A 26904-nucleotide genomic window follows, 5' to 3' on the forward strand; every position below is an offset into this window, starting at 1 on the left:
GGGGAACAGTTACAGCAACATTTTTTTTTTTTGGGGGGGGGGGGGGGATAAAGGTTTTAAATGAATAAATAAAAGCTGGTTGTTGTAAGCATCCCTGTCAGTGGTAAATGGTTTGTCTCAACCTTCTAATTGCTACCTTTGCAGAACAGCTTGATCTGGTAAAAGAACACACTTAGGCAGTCCATGGATGAGTCAGTTTTCTTTTCTTCCAACAGTAGGTTGAAAGAAAAAAAAAAACTGTCTTGATTTCCCCATCCACACACTCGAGAAGGATGAGGAAATCCTCCCTGCTGAGCTATTGTATTCTAACAGTAGGGAGACTTCCCTGCTGTCAGAATACACTGATCAGCATTGCAGGCTATAACCTGCAGCATTGATTGAGCAGAGAAAATCTGACAGGTCAGTTGTACATGTAGATCGACTTCTGTACAACCTCCGTACCCATACGTGGACAAAATTTGTCTGGTTTAGGAGCGATCTATGTATTGCCAGTTCACCAGGTGAAAAAAAAAAAAGAACGAAAGCTTAAAAAAGAAAACGACTGCAACCACCACACTGAAGAATTGGTAGACTGCAATATAATAGGCTTTAGGTTGAAAGTGATATTAAAGCTTTGTTTTTTTAATAAAATAAAAAAAATGTTGTACTTACCTGCACTGTACAATGGTTTTGCATAGAGCCCTGATTCTCCTCTCCTGGGGTCACCCACTGGCCCTCCTGGTTCCCCCCCTTTCAGCGAGTGTCCCCATACAAAGCCGCTTTCTATGGGGGCACTAGTGCGGGCTTGCTCTGGAACCTCCCTGTCTGCGTCTGTTGACACAGACTGGGTGGTACAGCCCCGCCCCCACTCCCTTATCACAGGATTTTATTGATCGCAGTGGGAGCCAATGGCTCCTGCTCCTTACAATCTGCCCAGTGAGAGGGAGAGAGTGGAGAGAGCTGCTGCTCTCATGCACAGCGCTCAATCAGGAATGGCCTCAGGTAAGTATAAATGGGGCCTTTGGGATCCTATGACATAAGATATATAAGATTTTTTTTACCTTAATGCATATAATGATTTAATGTAAAAAAAAAAAAAAAACTTTTAGGCTTTAGAACCATTTTAATTCTACTTTAAAGTGGACCTTCAGTCATGTTTTCAATTTTCCATCTATTAAATCTTCTGCCCTTGTTTTAACTTTGGATAGTAAAACTTTTTTTTTTTTCTGCCAGTAAATACCTTATACAGCCCCCGTCCTGTTTATTGTCTGGTAAAAAGCCTAGGCTTATGACCTCATGCACAGCTCTCTCACTCTTGTGGGAGTTTGCCAGGAAGGGTGGGGGATGAGTCATAAGAGGGCCAATGAGAGCTGCAGATCTGGAGGCATGTGTCTGTGTAAATCCAGAAAGTGACCAGGCAGCAGCTACAGCTGCCCACAGTTAAAATGGATGCAGCCAGACTCAGTGTAGGGAGATTTCTGCAGGATATTTGGCAAGTACAGAATCACAGTATATATAAAATAATATGCAAAGTGGTTGGAGGGAGGCTTCAGAATTGAAAAGATGTTTTTGTTACAAATTATGTGAGAAAACTGCAGTTCCTCTTTAGATTCAAAGCATAGGTGGTATTACTTTAACCTGCATTTTGCAATTCAGTCAGTTTGAATGGGGTGCTTTATATACTGTATATCCCTCATGTGCTAGCTGAAAATTAAATGCTTGAGTTTTTGTGTGCTTTTGATTTGAACAAGTCTTAATTAGGACATTTGTTTGAATATGTGGCAAGTGCAGCTGAAAAAAATACTTTTTAATTTGTTTGAACAGATCAATTCAAGGGGGGACACTCCATCAGATGAATCGTGGTTAGACAAATTATCACCTTTACAAAGACGAATAATGTAAGTAATCCTGTCATTCTCACTACACTTGGAAACAAATTGTTCAGTCAGTTGAAGAAAAACATTTGGAATGATGATTAACACTATACATATAATACTATGAACAATATTTGAATGCAGGGGATAGCAATAACACGTTTTGTGGGGCATTGTGAGTTATCCGAAGAGAGCACAGTAGTACTTTTTTTTTTTTTTTACTTTTTTTTTGTCCTGAACCTCTGCACAGAGCCATACTTCAGGGAGATGTGGGGTGAAACCTGTTTTAGGGGGGTGAGCAAGGTCTGGGGTTGGGCACTCGGTGTTTGTGCATGCTTAGTACATGTTAAAAATAAAAGGGTTACCTGATTTAAAAAGAATTTTTGGCAGATGTGTGGCTTCTTATGCTGCGTACACACGAGCAGACTGTTCGACTGGACTGGTCCGACGGACTTTCGGCGGACTTCCGATGGACTTTCCTAACGAACTGACTTGCCTACACACGATCACACCACTATCCGACGGATTCGTACGTGATGACGTACGACCGGACTAAAATAAAGAAGTTGATAGCCAGTAGCCAATAGCTGCCCTAGTGTCGGTTTTAGTCCGTCGGACTAGCATACAGACGAGCGGATTTTTCGACCGGACTCAAGTCCGTCGGAAAGATTTGAAACATGTTTTATTTCTCAAGTCGTCTTCCAGGACGGCACCCTGAGAGATGACTGGTCCACTTGACAGGAAACACAATCAATCAAGAGGTTAAAGGCCCCCGCCCCTCCCTGTGCTCCTCAGTTTTTGATTGTGTTTTCCCACAGTGAAACCGTTTATTTTCCTTATGACCCGAAACCTGGGGCTGGTGGTCTACCCCTAGGAGCCGGACCAAATGCTTGGGAAGCCTCTGGGTCCGGCTGGATATATTTAATCTTCCTGGGGGGTTCCCCTATCCTTTTTCCTCAGGGGGGGCAGCAGAAACTGGAAGAGCCCCCCTAAGTGCTGAAGGACCCTGGGTACAGTAGTATACCCAGAACTTCAGGGGGCCCATTTTCCTGCTTCCTCTCCTTGTGCGGTGGCCGTGCAGAAAAGGGGCCTGGTTTTCCTTCCAAAGGCAGCGCTGAGTCGTTTTCCTTATGCAGGAGGGAGTCCTATACAGCGGTGGCTGGTCAGGACTATTGCTTCATTCAGCAGGACTGTGGCCGCCGCCACCCCCCTCCCGCCCCCCCTGGACGCCCGCCTGTTCATTCACTGGGCTCGCGCGGTCACTTCTCTTGTGTTGAGAACCGCTCAGCGTCCTGTGGGCACTTGGCGCCATCTTCCTGAGAATCATGGAGGAGTGACATCACTTCCTCCACTGAACAGGAAGTGAGCTCAGCATGCGCCGCGTCATTTCCGGTCTTTGGCAAAATGGTGGCAGCGTCAGCGCGGTGGAAGCCACTCATTAGGGGGATATAAAATCCAGAAGGAGTAGGTGCCCTCTTCTCCTCTGCCGCTTTCTTGTATCCAAGGATCTCTTACAGAGAAAGCAGCATAGAACATGAGGAGAGACCCGTAGGGTCTATGACCATGGAAGAGACCACAGGGGGTGAGTCTGACCAGCCTCTGGAGGTTTAGATGGGGGTGGGTACACCAACTTTTCTCTTCTGGGTGTTACAGTGCTATATGCCTGTGTTTTTTGTTTCAGGGGACGATGCCACTGCCCGTGAGGTTGCCAGCCGTCCCGTGAAATCTTCTACCCGTTGTAAGAGATGTGGGAACTGTAATGATAGGTCCCCCCCAGATCATCCAAAACCCTTCTGCTTTAAGTGTATACAGAAGCTGACAGGGACGGAGACATCTCAGATTATGAAGGAGTTACTTACAGTACAAACGGAGATGCTGTCCACTCTAAAGGCCTTTCAATCCTCCCTTAAAACTAGGGATTCAGAGGCTCATACTAGTAAGGACGCTTCCTCTAGGGGGTCTAGACGCCGGGCGGATACCCTAAAGTATCCCCTACCTCAGGATTCAGAGGAGGAGGGCGAGTCTGAATCCCTTGAGCAGGGGTTTTCGGACGAAGGGTTGTTGGACAGCCAAGAGGAGGATGAGAGGGAGGACTCCAGGTCTAGCAGGCATATTTTTTCAGCTGACGACATGGAGAACCTTCTGAGAGCCATTTACGCTTTAGAAGAAATTCAGGAGCCCACTGCGCAGGTTTCTGCCCAAGATAAGATGTATAGAGGCTTAATTAAGCCTCAGGCCAGGGTGCTTCCTGTACATTCCGCCCTCAAGGAGGTCATCTTAAGGGAGTGGAAGGAACCGGAAAAGAGGCTCCTGAAATACAAAACATGGAAGCGTAGATGCCCCTTTACTGAGGAGAATGAGGAGAAATTTTTCAAAACTCCTAAGCTAGACGCCTCCTTAGCACAGGTCTCTAAGCAGTCTGATCTTTCCTTCGAAGACACCGGTAATATAAAGGATCAAATGGATCGGATGGCTGAAACCATTTTATGCAGGGCCTGGGAGGCTAACGCTGCAGCTATGAGCCCCGCGATGGCCTCAGCTTGCATCGCAAGGAATGTGGACATGTGGGTCTGTAAACTGATGGACCACGTATCCCAATCTTAGGAAATCTTAGATTCATTGGAAGTCATAGGGAATGCTGTCGCATACTTAGCGGATGCTGCGGTTGAGACGGTGCGTACAACCGCCAAATCAGGTGCCTTACTAAACTCAGCCAGGCGAGCCCTCTGGGTTAAAACCTGGGACGGGGATAACTCATCCAAGACCCATCTATGCGGCCTTCCTTTTGAGGGTGCCCTCCTTTTTGGTACTGGCCTAGATCAAGCCCTTGCTAGGTCTACCGAAAAGGGGAAGAAATTCCCTATTAAACCTAGGAGGGGAGAGGAAGAGGTTTTTTCGAGGTCCCCAGGCAAAGAACCGCTTCTCAGAGAAAAAGGTCTCCCCTAATAGATGTTGGGGGGCTGGAAAGGACAAGCAAAGATCAGGCATTCTTTTTTCCAGCCAGAAGTCAGGCGACAAGACCCCTAAATGACTTTCCAGTAGGGGGAAGACTTTCCCACTTTGTCCCTCAGTGGGAAAGGGGCACACAGAGCCCCCATATTCTTCAAATTATAAGAGAGGGTTACAGATTAGAGTTTCTCTCCCCTCCGCCTCCCAAATTTCTCTTGACTTACCTTCCCAGGGATCCCTGCAAAGCAGCAGGAATCCTACAAAACATAGAAGAACTGGCCAGTCAGGAGGTCATAATACCAGTCCCAGTGGGCCAGCAGGGTCAAGAATTTTGCTCCCACATATTTTTGGTACCAAAGCCCTCAGGAAGGTATCGTCTTATCATAAATCTAAGAAACCTAAATGTTTTTCTACGATACAATAAGTTCCTCATGGAGAGTGTTTATTCTCTCAGGAGACACCTCCTCAAGGACGTGTTCATGGTAACCTTAGATTTAAAGGATGCCTACCTTCACGTCCCTATATTTTGGGACCATCAGATCTTCCTGAGATTCGCGATTGCATCTCCAGAGGGAGTTCAGCACTGGCAGTTTGCGGCCCTCCCCTTTTGGACTGGCATCCAGTCCAAGGGTCTTCACAGAGGTGGTGGCCTTCCTGCATCTCCAGGGAGTGGCAGTGATTCCCTATTTAGACGACAATTTGATTTACAATCAAAATCGGGATCAGCTACTTCTGGATCTAACCAGAGTAATGGAGACCTTAGAATCCCTGGGATGGATCATCAGCAAGGAAAAAGCCTCGCTGATTCCTGCCCAAACAAAGTTGTATCTAGGATTCCTGGTGGATTCCTCGGAACAGAAATTAGACAGAAACTACCCCAGAGCAAGGTTGAAGGCCTCATATCAGCAGTAACATCACTGTTACAGGCAAGGAACATCTCCTATAGAGGTATCATGAGGGTACTGAGTCTGATGGCTCCATCTAAAACCAGCAGTTCCTTGGGCACAGCTACATTCCAGAATCCTCCAGCACTTCTTCTTATCCTCTTGGGACAGGAAAAGAAGCTCTCTGGACACAGAGGTTGCCATTCCGGTCGAGGTAAAAGACTCTCTTCACTGGTGGCTTTTCCCTCAGAGGCTTCAGGGGGGGTCTCCTTTTGGAGTCAGCTTCAGGCTCTCAGGATAACTACAGATGCAAGTTCCTGGGAGTGGGGGGCCCACCTAGAGGATCTAATAGCTCAGGGGTCCTGGGATCCAAGGCAGAGAAGGACCTCCTCCAACTTTTGAGAGCTTTTGACCATCGGGGAAGCATTAAAAGATTTTGAGGGAGGATCAGGGACCAGGAGGTTCAGGTCTTATCAGACAATGCCACAGCGGTAGCATTCTTGAATCATCAGGGGGGCACCAGATCTACAAGTCTCCTGTCCCTGTCATCGGAGATCCTGTGTTGGGCAGAGAATCGGATTCTCTCCATTTCTGCACTTCACATAAAGGAAACTTTGAATATAGAGGCAGATTATCTCAGTCGTCAGCCGATTCTGCAGGGAGAATGGGAATTGTATCCAGAGGTCTTCTCTCTGGTAGGTCGGCAGTTCGGCATTCCAGCAATAGATCTCTTCGCCCGCAGAAAAAACAGAAGGGTAAAGAGATTCTTTTCCTTTACCCGAGAGAGGGGCTCAGAGGGGATAGATGCATTGGCCCGGGTTTGGGACTTCCGGTTGGCCTATGCCTTTTCCCCCTTGGGGCTAATTCCGAGAGTTCTTCAAAAATTGTTTCTCTCGGAAGGCAACTTGATTCTGATAGTCCCTTGGTGGCCCAAGAGAGCTTGGTTTCCAACCCCGCAGGGTTGGTCCATAGTCCCAACTCTACACCTTCCTGTTCGGCGCGACCTTCTCCTTCAGGGTCCAGTCTGCCACCCAGACCCCAGCTTCTTCAAGCTGACGGCCTGGCTCTTGAAAGGCAGAACCTGCGGGAGAAGGGCCTGTCAGACAGAGTAGTGGATACACTCCTCCTCAGTAGAAAACCGATCACAAGGCGTATTTACGCTAAGACATGGGGGATTTTTTTCTCACTGGTGTCAGGTGAGAGGGACTTCACAACAGAAGATCCCTGCTATTTTAGAATCTCTCCAGGATGGAGCAGATCAGGCAACCAAGACGCACAAGGCTCAGCCTTGTCCTGCTTTCTGGAGAGACGCTTGGCATTAGACCCCCTGATCAAGAGATTTCTCTTGGTCAGAGAGAGGTTGTCCCCTGTCCAGGTGTCTAGGTGTCCACCTTGGGACCTTACCTTGGTGTTAGAAGGGTTAACAAGGGCCCCGTTTGAACCAGTAGATCAGATCCCCCTTAGGATCCTGACTTTTAAGTTGGCTTTTCTACTAGCAATCGCCTCAGCCAGGAGAGTAGGTGACATTCAGGCCTTCTCGATTTAAGGAGCCATTTTTTCATTTATTTGAGGACAGGGTTATACTTAGGCAGGACCCCCTATACCTCCCTAAGGTAGCATCCAAGTTCCACAGAACTCGAGAGGTAGTTCTACCTTAACAGTCCCAAAGATGAGAGGGAAGTTTCTTTTCACTGTCTGGACGTCAGACATTGTTTATTATCCTACTAGAAAGTTAAGGAGTTTCAAAAGTCCAGCCATCTTTTAGTTAATTTTTCCAGCCCAAAGAAGGGCCAACAAGCATCCAAGGCTTCCATAGCTAGATGGATTAAGCATACCATTTCTTTAGCCTATGAGCAGTCCGGTAAGGCAGCTCCTAGGGACCTTAAAGCGAATTCCACGCGATCTCTGGCAACCTCCTGGGCGGAAAGGGGCGGAGCTTCGGTGGAGCAGATATGTAGAGCCGCTACATGGTCAAGTCAGAACACTTTCCTGAGGCATTACAGGGTCGCGTTACTGTCCCCTCAGGATCTGACGTTTGGCAGGAAGGTCCTGCAAGCGGTTGTCCCGCCCTAAGGTAGGCCTGAGCTACTTGCTCCTTTCTCAGGGTGCTGTCCTGGAAGACAACTTGAGAAAATAACCAGTTACACTTACCTGTAACTGTGTTTCTGGGAAGTCTTCCAGGACGGTAGGCCTACTTCCCACCCATTCTCTTTAGGTGTCATTTTATGTATAGAGTGTGGTGGTGTCAATACTTTGTCACAACTGAGGAGCACAGGGAGGGGCGGAGGCCTTTAACCTTTTGATTGATTGTGTTTCCTGTCAGGTGGACCAGTCATCTCTCAGGGTGCCGTCCTGGAAGACTTCCCAGAAACACCGTTACCAGTAAATGTAACTCGTTATTTTCTAGGTCCGTCTGACTTTTGGGAAAAAAAAAGTCTGCTGGAGCCCACACACGACTGAATTGTCCGACAGAGTCCGGTCCACCGGACCAAGTCTGCTAGAAAGTCTGCTTGTGTGTATGCAGCATTACAGTACCTTTGCTTGTTCATGATCAGAATGGATCAAGAAAGCTGCCTGTAGGCAGTGGTAATGCCTTCAGCAGTGCTATTCACTGTTTTATTTTTTATTATTTTTGGTAACCACTTGCTGACCACCCCTTAGCGGTTTACTGCTATATAGGGTGGCCAATCTGTGCAGAATCGTGTGTGTGTGTGTGTGTGTATATATATATATGTGTGTATGTGTGTGTATGTGTGTGTGTGTGTGTGTGTGTATGTGTGTGTATATATATATATATATATATATATATATATAATTTTATTTTTTATTTCAGGTACTTATATAGCGCCGTCAATTTACACAGCGCTTTACATATACATTGTACATTCACATCAGTCCCTACCCTCAAGGAGCTTACAATCTAAGGTCCCTAACTCACATTCATACATACTAGGGACAATTTAGACAGGATCTAATTAACCTACCAGCATGTCTTTGGAGTGTGGGAGGAAACCAGAGTACCCGGAGGAAACCCACGCAGGCACAGGGAGAACATGCAAACTCCAAGCAGGTAGTGTCGTGTCGAACCAGTGACCCTTCTTACTGCTAGGCGAGAGTGCTACCACTACACCACTGTGCCGCATATACATATATATATATATATATATATATATATATATATATATATATATATGTGATTCTGCACTTCTGCTGTGTTTAGTCACAGCAGAAGCTGATCAGTGGGTGCCGGCCAATGAATGACTGCTGGATGGAGCTCTGCATGTAAACAGTGCAGAGCTCCGTCCTATAAGGAGGGGAGGGGGGTGATGAATTTTCTTTTCCTGCAAAGGAAACACAACACATATTACACACAAACACTGGTTAAGCACACATTTAACCCTTTGATCATCCTAGATGTTTAACCCCTTCCCAGCCAGTGTCATTAGTACAGTGACAGTGTATACGTTTTTAGCACTGATCACTGTATTAATGCTAGTTCACACCAGATGCAGTTCCGTGCACTTTTTTTCTGCACTAAAAATTCATGCACAGTGTTTTCCATGTATTCCAAAGGCTCTGGTTCACACCAGTGCAGTCAGTTTCTGGGGCAGAAAATAAAGTAGAGTGTGCTGCATTTTTTTTGCACAAAACTGTACTGGAACATAGCAAATTGTATCAAAAACGGAACTGTGGTGTGAACTGTAAGCAAAAACTGATCCAGAATGTATCCGGAGTGTATTTTTGTGGAGTTAACGGGCCCCCTAGTGTCACTGGTTCCCACAAAGTGTCAAAAGTGTCAGATTGTCTGCCGCAATATCGCAGTCCCAATAGAATTCCCTCATTGCCATCATAACTAGTAAAAAAACATAAATAAATAAAAGTTCCAGAATATATCCCATAGTTTGAAGATGCTATAACTTTTTTGCGCAAACCAATCAATAAACAATTATTGGGATTTTTTTTTTTTTTTACCAAAAATATGTAGCGGAATATGTATTGGCCTAAATTTTATGAAGAAATTAAAATTTAAAAAAAACTTTTATTGGATATGTTTTATAGCAAAAGGTGAAAAATATATATATTTTTTTCAAAATTATGGCCCATGTTTGTTTTATAGAACAAAAAATAAAAAACCCAGAGGTGATCAAATACCACCAAATGGAAGCTCTATTTGTGGGGAAAAAAATGACATAAATTTAATTTGTGTACAGCATTGCATGACCACGTAATTGTTAGTAAAAATAACACAGTGTCTTATCGGAAAAAAAATGGCCTGGCCATGAAGGGGGGTAAATCTTGTTTGTTTATATTCTCTCTGCTCTTATTTTTCTGACAGAGGCTCAGTGATGGCAATTTGTGCAGGTGTCCTTTATGGCTCATGTTTTATTCCTGTCCTGTATATCAAAGACCACAGCAAGCACAATGAAAGCATATATGCTGGAGCAAGCCAATTTGGTAAGAGGTAGATAAACTGGATCTCCTTCTTTTTTTTTTCCCTTAGTCTGCAATTATTGATGGTTGAAGATATTTTGTAAATAGTTCCAGCAAAGTGGGATTTACACTACAAGGAGAGAAATGGAATGCCTATTTATGAGCGTTTCTACTGCTCTTCAAATAGTGGCATCACACTTTTTAAAGAAAATGATGGCACTTTATAGGCATGATTAATCATAAAGGTAATATGTTGCCTGCTGACTTGAACTCAACAAAGAGACACAATTATATACGACTTTATGTCTTATGGTAAAACGTATTTACCTCTTCTTAATTGATAAATCCATATGTGCTTTGTGACCTTTTTTGTGTAGGCAGCATTCTGTGATGACGCATACAATTTATGCATTAGCTTGTGAGATGCTTTAATGCTACAACTGATGGGGTGCAATTATTTTCTCAGTGGGATCTGGGTAATTCCTCTATTAGTGCAGTCTACTAAAAAAAAATATATTCTTTTTCAGATTTAGATTATGTGTTTGCACACTTCAGTGGAATTTTTGTCACCAGCACTGTTTATTTTCTTATCTACTGTGCGGTTATGAAAAATCGTCCTAAAGTTTATCCACAAGCAATATTGCCTGGTGAGTTTCTCCGTCTGTTTCTTCCAAATAAAAGATATATAGAACCATTTTCTAATAGTCATTGTGTGTGTTATAGGGTAGGTAAACCCTAGCAATTTGCTCCCTGTTTTGGGGATTTGGTCAAAGCCCGGCAAAAAGGCTGGACTATCCATACAGGGTACTCCTTTTTATTGTACCATCACACTAACGGGCGCATGGAGTTCAGGGGTGCGCTAAAAGTAAGGTCTGCCTTACTTTTGATTGACTACGCACTGCAGTGGGCAGTTTTATAGCCCCTATTGGTTCAGTAGAGGCTTTCGAAATCCACGCTGCCATTCACTGTCATTTAAAAGTAGGGTTAGATCTAGAGGTCGAACGATATGGGTTTTTTCTGGTCAATGCCAATATGTAGAAATATATGTTGCCGATTTTTACTGCCGATATTTTAGGCAGATTTCTTTTTTTTTTTTTTTTTTCTTTTTCTTTTTTTTCCATTCATCTAATAAAATTTAGTGTTGAGAGGCGGCGAGGAGGTTATTGTTTAGGGTGGAGATGTGGGGAGGAGGTTATTGTTTAGGGTGGAGAGGCAGGGAGGGGTGGGGGTCGTTTTAGAGTGAAGGGACAGGGTGGGAAAATGCAGGAAGGGAGGTATTTGGCGTTTGGGAACCCCACAGCTTACATCAGAGTTCCTCTTTACATCAAGGGCCGCAGATTTCTCCCCTTGTACGGGGGGAATCCTTCAGACTTTGATGTAAAGGGTATGATGTGGAGGGGGGACTCTGGTGACCCCCCCCCCATAGACTGTGTGGCCTGGCTGGAGCTGTCAAACTGACCTCACCTCCTCCATTGCTCGGGTGCAGGACAGGCTCTGGGAGACCTTGGCTTTAATCTTTGATCTGCTTCTCCTCCCGGCTCTCCCACTCCCCCTCTTCATATCACCTGCCCGTTCAGTGTTGTTTATCTCATTCACAAATAACATTTGTCCCATAGTTGTGGTTTTGGATGCCATTTTGTTGAAGACCAACTCCACTCTGTGTATATGGGCAGACGTAAACAAAATGGCGCTGGCAATGGAGACATTAGCTTGGCAGGGGGCGGCTACAGGTGAGGGGGAGATGTCCTGTCCAGGCCAGCCAGAGTGCGGCTGCAGGATTGGTGTGTGCTGACCTATCCTCCTCCTCCTGGAAACTTATTCGGCCTAATTTGCACAATAATTAATCGATGCCAATCTCTTAAAAAAGGCCAAATATCGGCCTATATATCGGTCGACCTCTAGTTATATCTGATGGGGAACTAGCCTCTCAGTTCCCCATGAGACACCACCCACCCACCAAATGACATCACTACTATTCCCTACTGCTTTGTTTGCATTTTTAGCTTTTGCTCGGGGAATCTCCCAGCAGACAGCTGAATGGGGCCGGAATACACAACCACGTGGGGAACTATCAACTTTGCAGCATAGTCATGCTGCAATTCAAGTACTGATGTGCCTCTAAACACCAGCTCTGAGTTGGTCATAATTACTGTCAGTTTCCTAATATGTGAACCGGTGGTATTTTTTTTACCTCATGGGCACTGAAAGGCAGCACTGATGGGCAATGATAGGTGGCACTGATGGGCAGCACTGATTGGCATTACTGATGGGCACTGATTGGTGTCACTGATGAGCACTGCTGGGGCTGCACTGATGATCAGGGCACTCTGTCAGTGTGAAGCGAGGAGAGCCGATAAACGACACTTTTAATGGTAAAGAGTCACATCACGGGCTCTTTACTAAGATCGGGTTGCGCGTGTCCTAGGGAGGCGCGAGAGCAGTGACACTTGGGCAACATCATATGACGTTGCCTCAGGACTAGAGGGGATCCCGTCTGCCGTTGTTTTACTATATGGTTGGTGGGAGGTAGTTAAGCATTTATTGCTGCCTTAGCAACAGGTTCCTAAATTGGCCATAGAACTACCTGAATTTGGTGCATATGTTGGTAGTGCTGCTGAAACTGGCGCAAATGTTTGCTTAAATACGTACAGGTAGTTGTAAAGGTAGCTACCTCCAAAAACACATAGTTTAAAGCTTTATTGAATACCCCTTTACATGTTGTCGGCCCAGAACAGGACTTGGGAGCTAAGTGCATTTCTGGCAGATCAAGAGACGTTTTTTTTACTTGTAGGTGATAAAACAGGGAAATGTGCATGTATTGCACAGATGTACTGTATATGTTTTGTTCTTTTTGCCCTAACATACATGCACTTATGCAGGCCAAACATGAGTCAAATTCTGGATTTATTTTCTTTCGAGAACCAGAAATTTTGTGGGTTTTGTGATCTGATGGTGCCACCATTGTTGTCGAAATTTGACCAACCAAGCCTTCAATTTCATCTCGTGTTGCTACAGAAAAGATTTTTTGTGAATCTTTTCTTTCCAGGTCACAGCTCATGCACATTTCCTTTCTTTATTATATTTCTCGCACGATTCTCCCATCATTGATTAGAAATTTGTTTGTCAAAAAATTTCCAACATGAACAGTTACTCAAATTCGATGGCTGCATGAAAATTGGCCATTGCTGTGGTCCACTAATGGTGCGACATTTGAATGAAAATTCTTGGTTATGATTTTCAAAAGAGAACGCTTTGGAAATTCGACCCATGTATGGGCGGCTTTAGGGGCATGTTTATAAAGCCGTGTATCTTTCAAATGTTCACTGCAGGTGAGTTTTTCTGGTGTATGCGTTTTAAATTACAGGGCGTAATTAAACACCTTTGAATAATTGGTGAATGTCACAATACTACTTTATGACTATGGCTTATTGTGTACATATTTTCACATACACTATGGCACATATATCAAACACAAGGCCCGTGAACCAAATCTGACCCCCCCCCCCAGCCCATTTCATATGGCCCTCTCACCCAGGGCTTTTTTTTTTCCACCACCTCCGTCTCTCACCCTCTGCTCAGCACTGTAACTTGTAAAAACAAAAGCCTTCTGTATTTACAAGGACAGCTTTCGTCTCAGTGGCTCTCACAGATTCCCTGCCTGCCCTGCACTCATGGCCGGGACAAGGGAAATGCAGGTGCAGTGTGGGGCATCACACGGTATGCTGCACTGTGATCCCCACCAGTGCCCAGGGACACAGATTCCGAGCAATGATCTCCCTGTAAGTGAGAGATGCAGAGACTCCTACACTGCTGAGAGGTACTAGAGCCAGGCTGGGTATGCAAGATGCATTGAAAGGGAGAGATGAGGGCTGTAAAGGGAGATGTGTGCAGAGGTGTTTGGGATGGGGGACAGTGGTGTAGATGTCGGAGCCGAGAAAGAGGGGGTGGAAGTGAAATGTGGACAGCCTGTGAAAGAGAGCTGCAAACTGTGCATAGCACACCCCTAAACCCTGCACTCTGTACATAGCGCACCCCTGAACTCTGCACTCTGTGCATAGCACGCCCCTGAAATTGCACTTTGTGCACCCCTGAACTCTGCACTATATGTACTTGGTGCATCCCCCTAAACTGTGCACTCTGTTTATAGTGGATCCCAGAATTCCACACATAACGTGCTCTTGGTATTTATTGCCCCCTTTACTCCTGTGAAAGGTGCAAACTCTGCATAGCACACCCCTAAACCCTGCACTGTGTATATAGGTCATCCCTGAACTCTGTATTCTGTGCATAGGGCACCCCTGAATTCTGCACTATTTATGTAGCGCATCCACCTGAACTCTGCAGTCTGTTTATAGTGCATCCCTGAACGCCACACACAACGCATTGCTAGTATTTATTGCCCCTAAAGATCCTCCCACTGTGAACAGAGCAATTTGGCCCCACCCACTGTTCAGTGTGGTTCAGCAAGGGGGCATGGTTAAGTTCCTGCACCTTTTCTCTGAGAAAAAAAAGCCCTGGATAAATTTATATGGTCATACATATACAACTGGCCCTTAAAGGGCAATTATAATGCTGATTCGGCCTGTGATGAAGTTGAGTTTGACACCCCTGCACTATGGGGTTGATACTAAAACTGGAGAGTATAAAATCTGGTGCAGCTGTGCATGATAGCCAATCGGCTTCTAACTTCAGCTTGTTAAGTTAAGCTTTGACAAAACACCTGGAAGCTGATTGGCTACCACACACAGCTGCACCAGGTTGCACTCTCCAGTTTTAGTAAATCAACCTATATATGTAAGACTTGTCGCTCTCCTCGCATATAACTCACTAAAGTTGAGCACACATTCCTATAGCCCCAAGACTGCTTTCGCACTGAGTCGCTTTACAGGCGCTACAGCGCTAAAAATTGCGCCTGCATAGAGCCTATTCTGTCTCTCCACTGGAGCGGTGTGCTAGCAGCCGAAAAAGGGTTAAAACCGCCCGCAAAGCGCCGCTGCCCCATTGATTTCAATAGGCAGGGACGCTGTAGGAGCTGAAAAGATGCTTTTTTTTACCGTCCTGCAAGCGCACCGCTCAGCGCACAGGAGAGGCTCTTTACAGGCACTATGCAGGCGCTATTTTTATCTATGTAATCTATATTTTTAATAAATCAATGGGGCAGCGCCGGCAACGGCACTTTGCAGGCGGTTTTAACCCTTTTTTGGCCGCTAGCGGGTGTTAAAAGCGTCCGTATAACGCCGCTAAAACCACAGTAAAGCGCTGCTATTTTTACCGATGACGCCTCGGTGTGAAAGCACCCTTACAGTCAAATATCTCCTCACCTCATAGAGGAAGGCAAACAGGGATTTAACCATATATCTAAAGTCAAACAGTTTTATTCCGTTTTGGATAGAGTTGGGAGGAGTTAAAACTTTTGTCAGGTTTTCTGTGTCTCTACTGGGGAGTTTTACCCTCATCCTGGTTACCATTGCCTCTGGGGCAGAAAGTGATGGGAAATACTACATTAGTGAGGAAAACATTTTCCAATGCGAACGTCTCTTGTAGACACGGCTTTTAAACAGCTTCCTCTCATTGTGGGGAGATTCCCTCACTTCCTGTCCTGTCTCCCAGAAAAAATGTTAAGGGAAATCCCCACAGTGGGACACAGAGAACCAAAATAAAATACAGAGGTTTTAATCATTCCCCACCTTAAACTAAAAAAAAAAAGAAAAAAAGAAAAATTTGGCCATATATACACTTTACAAATCTAATACAATTATGCTTACAACATGAATATTTTTTATTATTGGTAACTCATATTTAAATTTGATATCACTCCAATACCTAGAAATCTGCAATGTCTATAGGGTTTCATAAATCCTAAACCTGTGTGTTATGTGATCCTTAAGTTTGCTAAAAGCCATTTTTGTCCTGGCTTGCATATACTTTGTAATGACAATTTGTACCTACTCTGCAACCCTAAGGTTTTATCTCTGGCATCCTTTGGGCAATCGCAAACTGCTGCTGGTTCCTGGCTAATAACTACCTCAGTGCTGTGGTCAGCTTCCCAATAATCACTGCGGTCAGTATTTATTGTGGTCTTTTGTGATATTAGATAGAGAAAAGTAAATCTTCCAAATGTCAAACTGCACAATTACCCAACATGAAATGACCTTTAAGGAATGTAGAAGATTCAGTCCCTTCGTTTTAAGCCTCATCTTGTTAGATAACACCATCCAAATAACGTTTTACTTGCCATGTATACCTATTTTGTCAGGCTAAATTTTATGAGCTCTTTTAGCTTTCTCCTCGCCCAAAGAAAGCCAACAAGACCTTTGGGCCTCCAGAGCCTGGTACTAAGGGCTCATCACTCCAAGGCATTAAACTAAACTCATTTGCATTGTTTTATAAAAGGAGTGAAACACATTGGACTCACTACATTAGAGGTAAGTTATGTCCCTGGTGCTGCGTAGTAAAATAAAATTTAAAATTCGACTTTAAGAAGTTACTAAGTTAGGTCAATGCATGGTCTGTTATGTTCAGAAAAGGGTGTTTAGGGCCTTTACTGCCAATAATCATGTTTTTGTATGCATGAATCTTGTACACAACCACTTCTATTTTAATTCACCAAACATTCAGTGCATACAATAAACAAATCAATCTGTCAGGTTTTGCCATTATAAAGTATGTAACCTACATAGCGCCATCATTTGTAAACATTGATAATTGTTTCTAACCAAGTATGTGTGTGTATGTACTGTATGTATGTGTGTATATGGCGAGTAACCCTAGAAACTTGAAATTTTGAGCCGTGTGTGTGTATATGTATGTACGTGTGTGTGTGTGTGTGTATATATATATATATATATGTATATATGTGTGGGGCCTTACAGCTTGTGAGCTACTCGACACTGCCTCAGACACAGATGCTAACTCAATCCTGCTGTCTTTCAAGCCTCCCTTTCAGGACCAGAGCCCTTGTAGTCAGGATTTGGAGGAGGTTCTTCCCACCCAAAACTCTTCAATTCTCTGAAATCCTGGTTCCCCAATACAGACTGAATAAGTCAGTCCTCTTTCTAGCCAAACTCCCACAGAACACCTCATCCTGCATGGGTGAAAACCCCTGAGTACTCAGCAATGTCTCCAAATGGTCCCCTTAAACAGACCACAACTCAAATATCAGGGAGATGTACTCGCCATCCAGGACACATTCACAGAAATGAAAAAGTATTTGCCCCTTCCTGATTTTTTTTTTTTGTATATTTATCACACTTAAATGATTCAGATCATTAAACAGATTTTAATATTACACAAAATTAATTTAAAAACTGCATTTTGTATTTACTTGAATTATGATTTCATTTATTAATGGAAAAAAGTTGCCCAAACTTGCCTGGCCCTATGTGAAAAAGTAATTGCACCCCCCTTCTTGCTAAATCATGAATGCATTCTAACCACATTTTTTGGAAAGCTGAGTTAAATTTCACTTTGCCACACCCAGGACTGATTACTGCCAGACCTGTTGAATCAAGAAATCACTTAAATATAAGGTGTATGACAAAGTGAAGCACGCTAAAAGATTTCAAACGCAACACATCATGCAGCGATCTAAAGAAATACAAGAACAGATGAAAAACAAAGGAATTGACATGTATCAGTCTGGAAAGGGTTACAAAGCCATTTCTAGGGCTTTGGGACTCCAACGAACCATGGTGAGAGCCATTATCCACAAATGGAGAAAACTTGGAACAGTGGTGAACCTTCCCAGGAGTGGCCGGCCTGCCAAAATTACTCCCAAGAGTACAACAATGACTCATCTAGGAGGTCATAAAAGAACCCAGAACAACATCTAAAAAACTGCAGGCCTCTTTTGCCTCAGTTAAGGTCAGTGTTCATGATTCAACAATTAGAAAGAGACTGGGCAAAAATGGCATCCATGGGAGAGTCCCAAGGCAAATGCCACTGCGGATTAAAAAAAAAACACAATGGTTCATCTCACAAAAAATACCCTGATTATCCCTAAGGCTTTTGGGAAAATATTCTGTGGACTGACGAGACCAAAGTTGTACTTTTTGGAAGGTGTGCATTACAACTGGTGTAAAACTAACAGAATTTCATAAAAAGAACATCATACCAACAGTCAAACATGGTGGTAGCGTGATGGTCTGGGGCTGCTTTGCAGCTTCAGGACCTGGACAACTTGACAAAATTGATGGAACCATGAAAACGGCACGCTACCAGAAAATCCTGAAGGAAAATGTCCAGCCATCAGTTTGTGACCTCACGGTCAAGCACACTTGGGTCATACAGCGGGACAATGACCTGAAAAACACCAGTAAGTCCACCTCTGGCTCCAAAAAAACTAAATGAAGGTTTTGGAGGGACCTAGCCAAAGTTCGGACTTAAATCCGATTGAGTTGCTGTGGCATGACCTTAAACAGGCTGGGGCTGAATTAAAGGATATGTAAAGGTTCGTTTAAAAAAACAAACCTGTCATACTTACCTCCTCTGTGTAGTTAGTTTTTCACAGAGTAACTCCAATCCTCCTCTTCTGGGGTCCCTCAGCGGCGCTCCTGGCTACTCCTCTTCTCAAGTGCCCCCTTGGAGAGGCGCTCTCCCTCGGGGCACTCATGCTTGCACGCTCTGGTGTCCTGCTGCTGCGTCCATTGACACAGACAGCAGGACTCGGCCCTGCCCCCGGCTCCCATGTGATTGGATTTGATTGACAATGGCTGCGCTGCTATCAATCTATCCAATCAGGACCCGAGACAACGGCTGGAGCTGGTGTGCTCGTCCCCGTCGCCGAAAAGACCCGGTTCATGTAAGTAAAAGGGGGGCTGCTCTATCCAGGAACCTTGGTTCGCTTTTCAGAAGTCCCATTTACACCATGATCTAATACAGGAAAGCACCTGAAATATGCTTCTGGTAATGACAATCCAGAGAACATTGTGGGCCCCAACGTACTGTGCATAACTGCCAGTACTAGACGGAGAGGATTGTTGGTGGTGTTCCCACCCCCTCTCGGTTTCTCTCTTTCTCGCACCTCTTTCCTTTTTTCCCCTCTTTTTGCTTAGCCCCCCCCCTTTGCCTTTTTTTTCCCCACCCCTACCAACATGAAGTGGGAGACTGGACTATGGATAATCTACAGACCCTTTCCCACCAGATAAGCTCCCAAATGATTACCCTGAGGATAACTTTAGAAGTACACGGTAACACTTATGAATATAGTTCAGCTGCCCAGACCACATTATAGAATCACGGTTAACCCCACTATAAGTATGGTATAGGGCCATTCTGTCTGAAGATGCAGAAATGTTAATTTTCTTGTTCCTAATCTGGAACATTTTGTCAATGGAAGCTTCTTTTGTTATCGCATTCTGTAATGCCTATATAACGTTTCAATAAAAAATGTTTGATAAAAAAAAAAAGTGGGGCTGCTGCATAACAGGAGGTTTTTCACCTTTAATGCATAGTATGCATTAAGGTGAAAAACCTTGAGGGTTTACGACCCCTTTAAAACAATTCTGCATTGAAGAGTTGGCCAAAATTACTCCACAGCAACGTGAAAGACTTGGTGCTAGTTATGGCAAATGCTTGATTGCAGTTTCTGCCAAGGGTGGCACAATCAATTATTAGGTTTAGGCGGGAATTACTTTTTTCTCATTGTGCCAGCTCTTTCTCTTAATTAATGAAATCATCATTTAAAAACTGCATTTTGTATTTACTCAAGTTCTCTTTGTGTAATATTAAAGCAGAGTTCCACACAAAAATGGAACTTCCGCTTTTCGGAACCCTCCCCCCCTCCGGTGTCACATTTGGCACCTTTCAGGGGGGAGGGGGGTGCAGATACCTGTCTAAGACAGGTATTTGCACCCACTTCCGGCATAGACTCCCATGGGAGTCTATGCCTCTTCCTGTCCCTCCGCGCTGTCTCCTGGGAAACACACAGCTCCCAGGAGATAGCGGGGACCAGTTACGATGCGCAGCGCGACTCGAGCATGCGCAGTAGGGAACCGGGAAGTGAAGCCGCAGCGCTTCAGGGCATTTTTTTCAGCTGCCCCTGAACTCTCCTCCTTGTTATCTTATCAGTACATGTACACAGGGTAGTTTATAGTCCTTTCTAGGCAGTTGGGTTTAGAAGCATTTTTTGGAATGCAAAAAAATAGGTTCAGGGCGGACGATCAGAGGCATTTGAAATGCCAAATGCCTGTAACAGCATGTAAACTTGTGTAAAAGCTGTAACCTGAGTTTAGGCACGTCTTCGTTTATAAGCATCCCTAAAGAGGAACATGTGAGATATGGGAGAAACACAATTTTCACCACATGCTGTTGCCTGCAGGGGAAGGGGGGGGGGGGAGAGGGTGAGATAGGCAGAGAGCGAGACTGGCACAGGCAGAGAGCGAGACTGGCACAGGCAGGCAGAGGCAGAGAGAGAGAGACGGGCAGGCACAGACCGAGGGAGAGACTCCATAGTTAAAGCACACTGCTCTCTCTTCTCACAGAATGGCTGAAATAATTAATCATTTCCATGTTTTCCCTGCATTGTGGACATTTTGGAGGGTCTCCTGAGGTTATCTTTAAAAAATCTTCTAACCTCAACTGCTGATAACTGCTGCTAAACTCAGTATGTAAAAGCTGTTAAATGGAGGTTTTCCACTGTCGTTTATCAGCTGTCAGTTTCCAATGTTCAGAAGAGGGTTTTTAACTGCCCCCTGTATGTGAGGCCTAAGTGTGACAAATATGCAGAAAAAAAAAATCAGGAAAATACTTTTTCTCAAGTCATCTTCCAGGACGGCACACCTGAGAGATGAGAGGCTCCTCCCCACAGGAAACACAATCAATCAACAGCTGTTTTAAGTCCACACCCTTCCCCCGGATCCTCAGTTTTTGATTGTGTTTCTCCCTACACGGCGAAACTGTTTGTTTTTTTCCAAATGACCGAAGCCTGGGGCTGGTGGTCTCCCCCTGGGAGCCGGACCAAATGCCTGGGAAGCCTCTGGGTCTGGCGGGATATATTTATCCTTCCCGGGGGGTTCCCCTATCCTTTCCTAAGGGGGGGCAGCAGAAACTAGGAAAGCCCCCCTGAGAGCTGAAGGCCCCTGGGTACAGTGGTGTCCCCAGAACTTCAGGGGCCTTTATCCTGTCTCTCCCCCTTACCTGTCCTGACGTCCGTTCAGACGGATGTGCTGGCCGTCGGTTCTTTCCAGGGGGATCGTATCCCCTGACTCCTGGGTCCCTGTTAGCTCGCGTGGGCTGCAAGGGAGGGCACCGCCTGAACGACCCGCGTTCTTACCCAGAAGGAAAGGCTGAGAGTCAGCAGGAGCAGGCGCCCACATCCTCCTTTCGAGGAGATACCAGTTTACTATGGTGAATGTCTGTCTAAACCACCTCATGGGAATGAGGAATGTACGGCATTGAGACCCCCCCCCCCCCATGTGTATATACCGACTGGACAGTGCAGGACACAACCTAACCTTGCAGCTCCCTAAAAGGGACAGCAGTTGTGGGGGGGGCACTTTGGCGGCTATCCTCCTTGCGTGTGGACCATAAGGATGGAAAAGCAAGCCCGGTGGCTGTGGCAAAAGGGGAAGACGACAACGGTGAGTCAAAAATCCCCAATCCCAGCCAGATGGCTTCTGGGCATTTGAGATAATCTCCCCTGGGGTCTGGATTCAAATAGCCCAGAAGCTTTTGCTAAAGACACCAGCCACAGCTCCCTCCTACATCAGAGATGCTGTATGGTGGACAAGTGGTGCAGAGGAGCGAGTGTGCCTAAACCACCTCAGATGGGAAAGAGGTAGGTAAGGCATTTTTTCCCCTTCCACCTGTATTTACTGAGTGGTGCGGTGCAGGACCTGGGGTCTCCATAACAAAATAGCCCAGAAGCTACTGCTAAAAACCACCAGCCACAGCTTCCTCTTATAGCAGAGACACTGTGGTTATCACAACAGTAGGTTGCCAGCCTCTCCCTACATACCCGGTTGTGGTACATTAGTAGGGGTGAATACAGCAAAGAGGGTGACCTGGTAGAACAAAGAGTTCCTTACTGGCCAGGTATACCACTGAACAAGTTATTAATGGTTCAATGGTTGAAGGATTCAGGAGTAAACTCCCTTGCTCAGCAGGTGCACTAGGTTATCTGGCCCTATTAGCCCAGCTGCTAGGAATCTGCTTAAAGTTGCTCCAAGATACTTAAAAGCTGACCTAGCTTTCAACAATGTGGCAGGGACCAAGCTTCTGTGTGGCACAGTAGGGGTTCCCTTGTGACAGATCCTCCTTTTGGGGGTTGCTTGCTATGGGTAACTTTTCATAAGCTCCAACCTCCCACTCCACTCTTACATTGTGGTTATATTTTAATGCAGGGGGTAAGAAAAACCTTTTTGTTGGTTTGGGCTACAGTCCACTCAGTGACAGATCTAAAAGCGATTTACCATAAATCGTTTTTCCTATATCCTTTGATTAAGGATTTTTCTGTGCAAACATATGCAAGAGCTAGATGGCTATATGATTGCTTCTTTAAGGGCTGCAGGTGGCTATTTACCTCCAGGCTAATTTGGTAACCACCCTTTTTAGAGGTCTTATATTGGTCTCTAGGGCTGGGCTCACTGAGACTTTAGTTACTGATCAGCCCCACCCGTGTATGAGCTGGCTAGCGTTTGCTCAATCTACGGAAGTAAGGTAGGACAACAGCTACTATAGTAAGGTGTCCAACCATTTTAGGATTGGTTCCTTCACTGGTGGTGAAGGATTAGTATCTACAGCCCAGGCTATGCCTATGAAATAATTTGCTCCTGTTTGGTTATTTCATAAAGGGATACACCATGACTCCTTCTTGGCTGCTCACCAGTAGACCTCAGTAGTGAAGGTTTGTCCTTGCTGGGGTGTTTGGTGGCACAACTAAAGTACACATTGAGATTTGTGACATCTCTGCTGAAGCTTGTTGAGTGTCCTTTATATCCTAAAGGTACTGCTTTGTTTGGCTACAGATCAGAAAATACAACAGGGAAGGTGGTCTGTACTTTCTGGTTTTGTGCTGCACGCCAGAAACGCACATCATTGAGTCTGGTGATGACATTTCTGCTCATAATTGTTATATTGCTGCACATCAGACCTACACAAGATTGGGGTCTGTCTGTGGGGTTTTTGTGTCCTGTATTACTGCCTTATTGGTTGCTTGTCAGAAAGGCAGCAGGAAAGATTGATGGCAGGCGTAGTACATATACTGCCTTTGGTAATCGGTACAGCACCACAAGGTGGCGTCGTGCTGATTCAGACAGTGCTATTAACGGCAATAGCTGCCGATTTTAGGCATGCGATTTGACATGTGAGTCGCATGCCAAATCGCTTCAATATGGATGTGCTATCTCTATTCAGAATTGTTAGATTGTTGCACATTAGAGATATACACGATTGAAGTTTGTCTGTGGGTCCTGTATTACTGCCTTATTGGTTGCTTATCAGAAAGGTAGCAGTGAAGATGGATGGTCCTGATTTTGTTGGAAAATACAAATTGAACCTGTGCCATGGGTAGTACACATACTGCCATTGGTAATCGGTGCAGCACCACAAAGTGACGTGCTGATTCAGACAGCGCTATTAACAGCAATGGCTGCCGATTTTAGGCATGCGATTTTGACATGTTGAGTTGCATGCCAAATCACTTCAATATGGATGTGCTATCTCTATTCAGAACTGTTATATTATTGCACATCAGAGATATACAAGATTGAGGTCTGTCTGTGGGTCCTGTATTACTGCCTTATTGGTTGCTTATCAGAAAGGCAGCAGTGATGACAGATGGTCCTGATTTTGTTGGAAAATACAAAATTGAACCTGTGCCAGGGGTAGTACACATACTGCCATTGGTAATCAGTGCAGCACCACAAAGTGGCCCGGGCTGATTCAGACAGTGCTATTAACGGCAATGGCTGCCAATTTTAGGCATGCGATTTGACATGTTGAGTCACATGCCAAATCACTTGAATATGGATGTGCTATCTCTATTCAAGATTGTTGTTGCACATCAGACACATACAAATTTGAAGGTTTACTGCCTTATTGGCTGCATATCAGAAAGGACACAACAGTGAAGGTTGTTTGTCTTTTTCTGATTTGTTTTTGCTGCTCAGCAGGGAGACACATTGAGGGTAATGACATCTCTGCTCAGTATTGGTATATGCTACACATCAGACATACACAAAGATTGAACATTGTTTGTGTCCTGTATGTCCTATATTTACTGACTTATCGTCCGTATATCAGAAAGACACAGCAGTAAGTGGTGTTTCTCATTGATCTTCCTTGCTGTTTCTTAGGTATACACAGTAGGGGGTTGTTGGCTGCACTCCTCCAGGGAGCCACAGCATGGGGACCCCTTGTTTGTTCGACCCGAAGACTGCTTTTCCTGCGACCTGTGTAATCTTGAGGTCTGTGGTTCCGTAAGCAGGGACTGCTGGATACGCTGCGACCTGGAGTCGCACAGTTACGAATGATACCCTTTGGAAGCCATAGTATGACTTCTCATGCGTCTTGCAGTCCCAAGTGGCAGGTTGGGTCGCACGGGTGTGGGAACCCTAAGCTTATCTGTCCCTTCTGGTTCAGGTTTTGCAATGCTGCAGGAATACTCATTGTGGAGTTATTGCCTTATTTTGCAGTAGACCAGAAAGATCGCAGCTGTAAAGGCTGTCTGTTGTTTGTTTGTTTTTATGTTGCTGCACAGCAGAAGTACTCAACATTGAAGCTTGTTGGTGCTTTCTGTTTCATATTGCCTTACCTTATGGCACTTCAGAAAAACACAATGCTGTAGGTTGCTTGTGTTCTTTTTCTGTTGGTTCTATGTAACTGCACTACAGAACTGCATAACAGGAAGGATTGTCTTATAACTGTACTTGGTGGTTCGTCATAAATACGCAACATAGAAGTTTGGGTCTTTCTGTCTTCTCTTTATAGCCTTGTTTTGCTGTACATCAGTAAAACACCACTGTAAAAGGGGGTTCCCGTCCTTTCTGTATTTACCAGTTATGACCTAGCTAGCTGCACTTCAGAAATGCGCAGCATTTAAGGTGTGTTTGTGTCTTAATGCTTACATATTGGCCGCACATCAGAAAACCAGACTGTGAGGTTCAGATTTGGGTCTCTTCCCATATTTGATATTTTGGTTTAGCTAGTCACACTCAGATACACAACATTGATGTCTATGCTTGTGTCCTTTCTGTCTAAATCTATTGTGCTATGTCCACAATCTATGATTTTTTTTTTTATTTGTGATATTAATACATGTATCACCTTTTTGTATTTCAGCCTTCTCTTCCGTGAAAGGGCCAGGAGTTCTGGTGCAGATGTCACATGTCAGAAAGCCTCGACCCCTTACATTCAGGGATGCCAGAGCCATTTCCTAGGGTTGAAGCCCAGTAGAGTTATGGGTCACTGGAGGAAGGCGATAATGAATCGCCCTGTTTAATAAGAACTTAGGAAGTTCGGTTCAGAGGAGTTTTTATGGCCTGAAGATGAAGTATAAACATGTATACCCGACCAAATAGGTTACAGCTCGGTGCATGGCCTTCATTTTGCCCTTCTAGCAAAACTAGATGTAGCAATATGAGTGTTCTTCTCCTGCTATAGATGTTAATCTCCTGAGTAGGCTCTCAGGCGTAAGTAAAACTATAGATTGGGCATGCCTTAAACCCAGGGGTTAAGTTTTTGTTAATCTATTTCCCTTAAGTAGGTTTCCCTTCAGTCTTTGCTGACATAAAGATAAAAATGAACAAAAAGGGGTTGTCTGTCAGGGGCCCCCCATTTTTGGCAGTTTTATTTCCCTGGACAGGGTTGTGTTAAGACAGGCCCCCTTATGGATCAATGTAGTGTCCTTGTCTTACAACACAGGTCTCCGATTAATCTTTTTAGTGGTTCTAAACAGCACCTATAGGCAGAATAGGCCATTGTTGGTAGATGTGTGACAGGCAACATTGATAACCTACAAGTTTAACATGTTTTCTGATTCCATCTTTAAGAGCCCACTCCACCTAGATCCTGCATCCGAAATAGAGAAGGCAGGGACACCGGTGGAGTAGACCGGCAGATCAGCCGCATGATCCAGCTAAGATACCTTCATCAAGCATATGGAGTAAAGGTAAAGCTTACTGCAGAACCGAGGTTCGCCAAGAGTCTTGCAGTGGTCCCACCCTAAGGTAGGCCTGAGGTACTTGATTATCCTCTCAGGTGTGCCGTCCTGGAAGATGACTTGAGAAAAGTACTAGTTACTTACCGGTAACTGTCTTTCTGGGAAATCTTCCAGGACGGCAGGCCTACTTCCCACCAGTTGGAGGAGGGAAAATTTTAGAACACTAGAAGGTGAGTGCCTATGAGGAATGATTTCCCTTGTGAACCAGGTTCAGGAGTTACTTCTCTACAAACTGAGGATCAGGGGGAAGGGTGTGGACTTAAAACAGCTGTTGATTGATTGTGTTTCCTGTGGGGAGAAGCCTCTCATCTCTCAGGTGTGCCGTCCTGGAAGATTTCCCAGAAAGACAGTTACCGGTAAGTAACTAGTACTTTTCACAGCGCTATACTGTATATCCATCTTAAGAATCTTAACACTCAAAAATCGTGGGTTGAAGCATACATAAAGTACAAAATCATAAATATGGTATGTGATGTCTGTCACTAGAGTTAGGCATTTAACAAGAGTCTCTGCATGTAAATGGTATAGAATCTTTTAGTTTTAGGTTTTAATTAAGCCTTTTTTTTTTTTTTTTTTGTTTTTTTTGTTTTGCTAAAGCAATTGAAAGCATTCCTATTGTGGAGAGTTT

At 44.7% G+C, this 26904-nt stretch overlaps 1 protein-coding gene and 1 long non-coding RNA gene across 2 annotated transcripts in view; both read left to right on the forward strand.

The window, feature by feature from the left end:
- Nucleotides 1-26904, forward strand: part of TMEM144 (transmembrane protein 144) — an 81652-nt gene that overhangs the window by 48476 nt on the left and 6272 nt on the right. Inside the window, exons 7-10 of the mRNA XM_073605789.1 lie at nt 1804-1877; nt 10023-10141; nt 10645-10764; nt 16081-16178. Of these exons, the coding sequence (XP_073461890.1) occupies nt 1804-1877; nt 10023-10141; nt 10645-10764; nt 16081-16178 (411 nt within the window). The remainder of the gene's footprint in view (nt 1-1803; nt 1878-10022; nt 10142-10644; nt 10765-16080; nt 16179-26904) is intronic.
- LOC141112753 (uncharacterized) lies at nt 16186-26857 on the forward strand. The gene is made up of 2 exons (XR_012236637.1): nt 16186-20874; nt 26657-26857. It is a non-coding gene; the product is annotated as an uncharacterized lncRNA (long non-coding RNA).

This window comes from Aquarana catesbeiana, linkage group LG01 (genome assembly GCF_042186555.1).
Source record: "Aquarana catesbeiana isolate 2022-GZ linkage group LG01, ASM4218655v1, whole genome shotgun sequence".
NCBI classification, from domain to species: domain Eukaryota; kingdom Metazoa; phylum Chordata; class Amphibia; order Anura; family Ranidae; genus Aquarana; species Aquarana catesbeiana.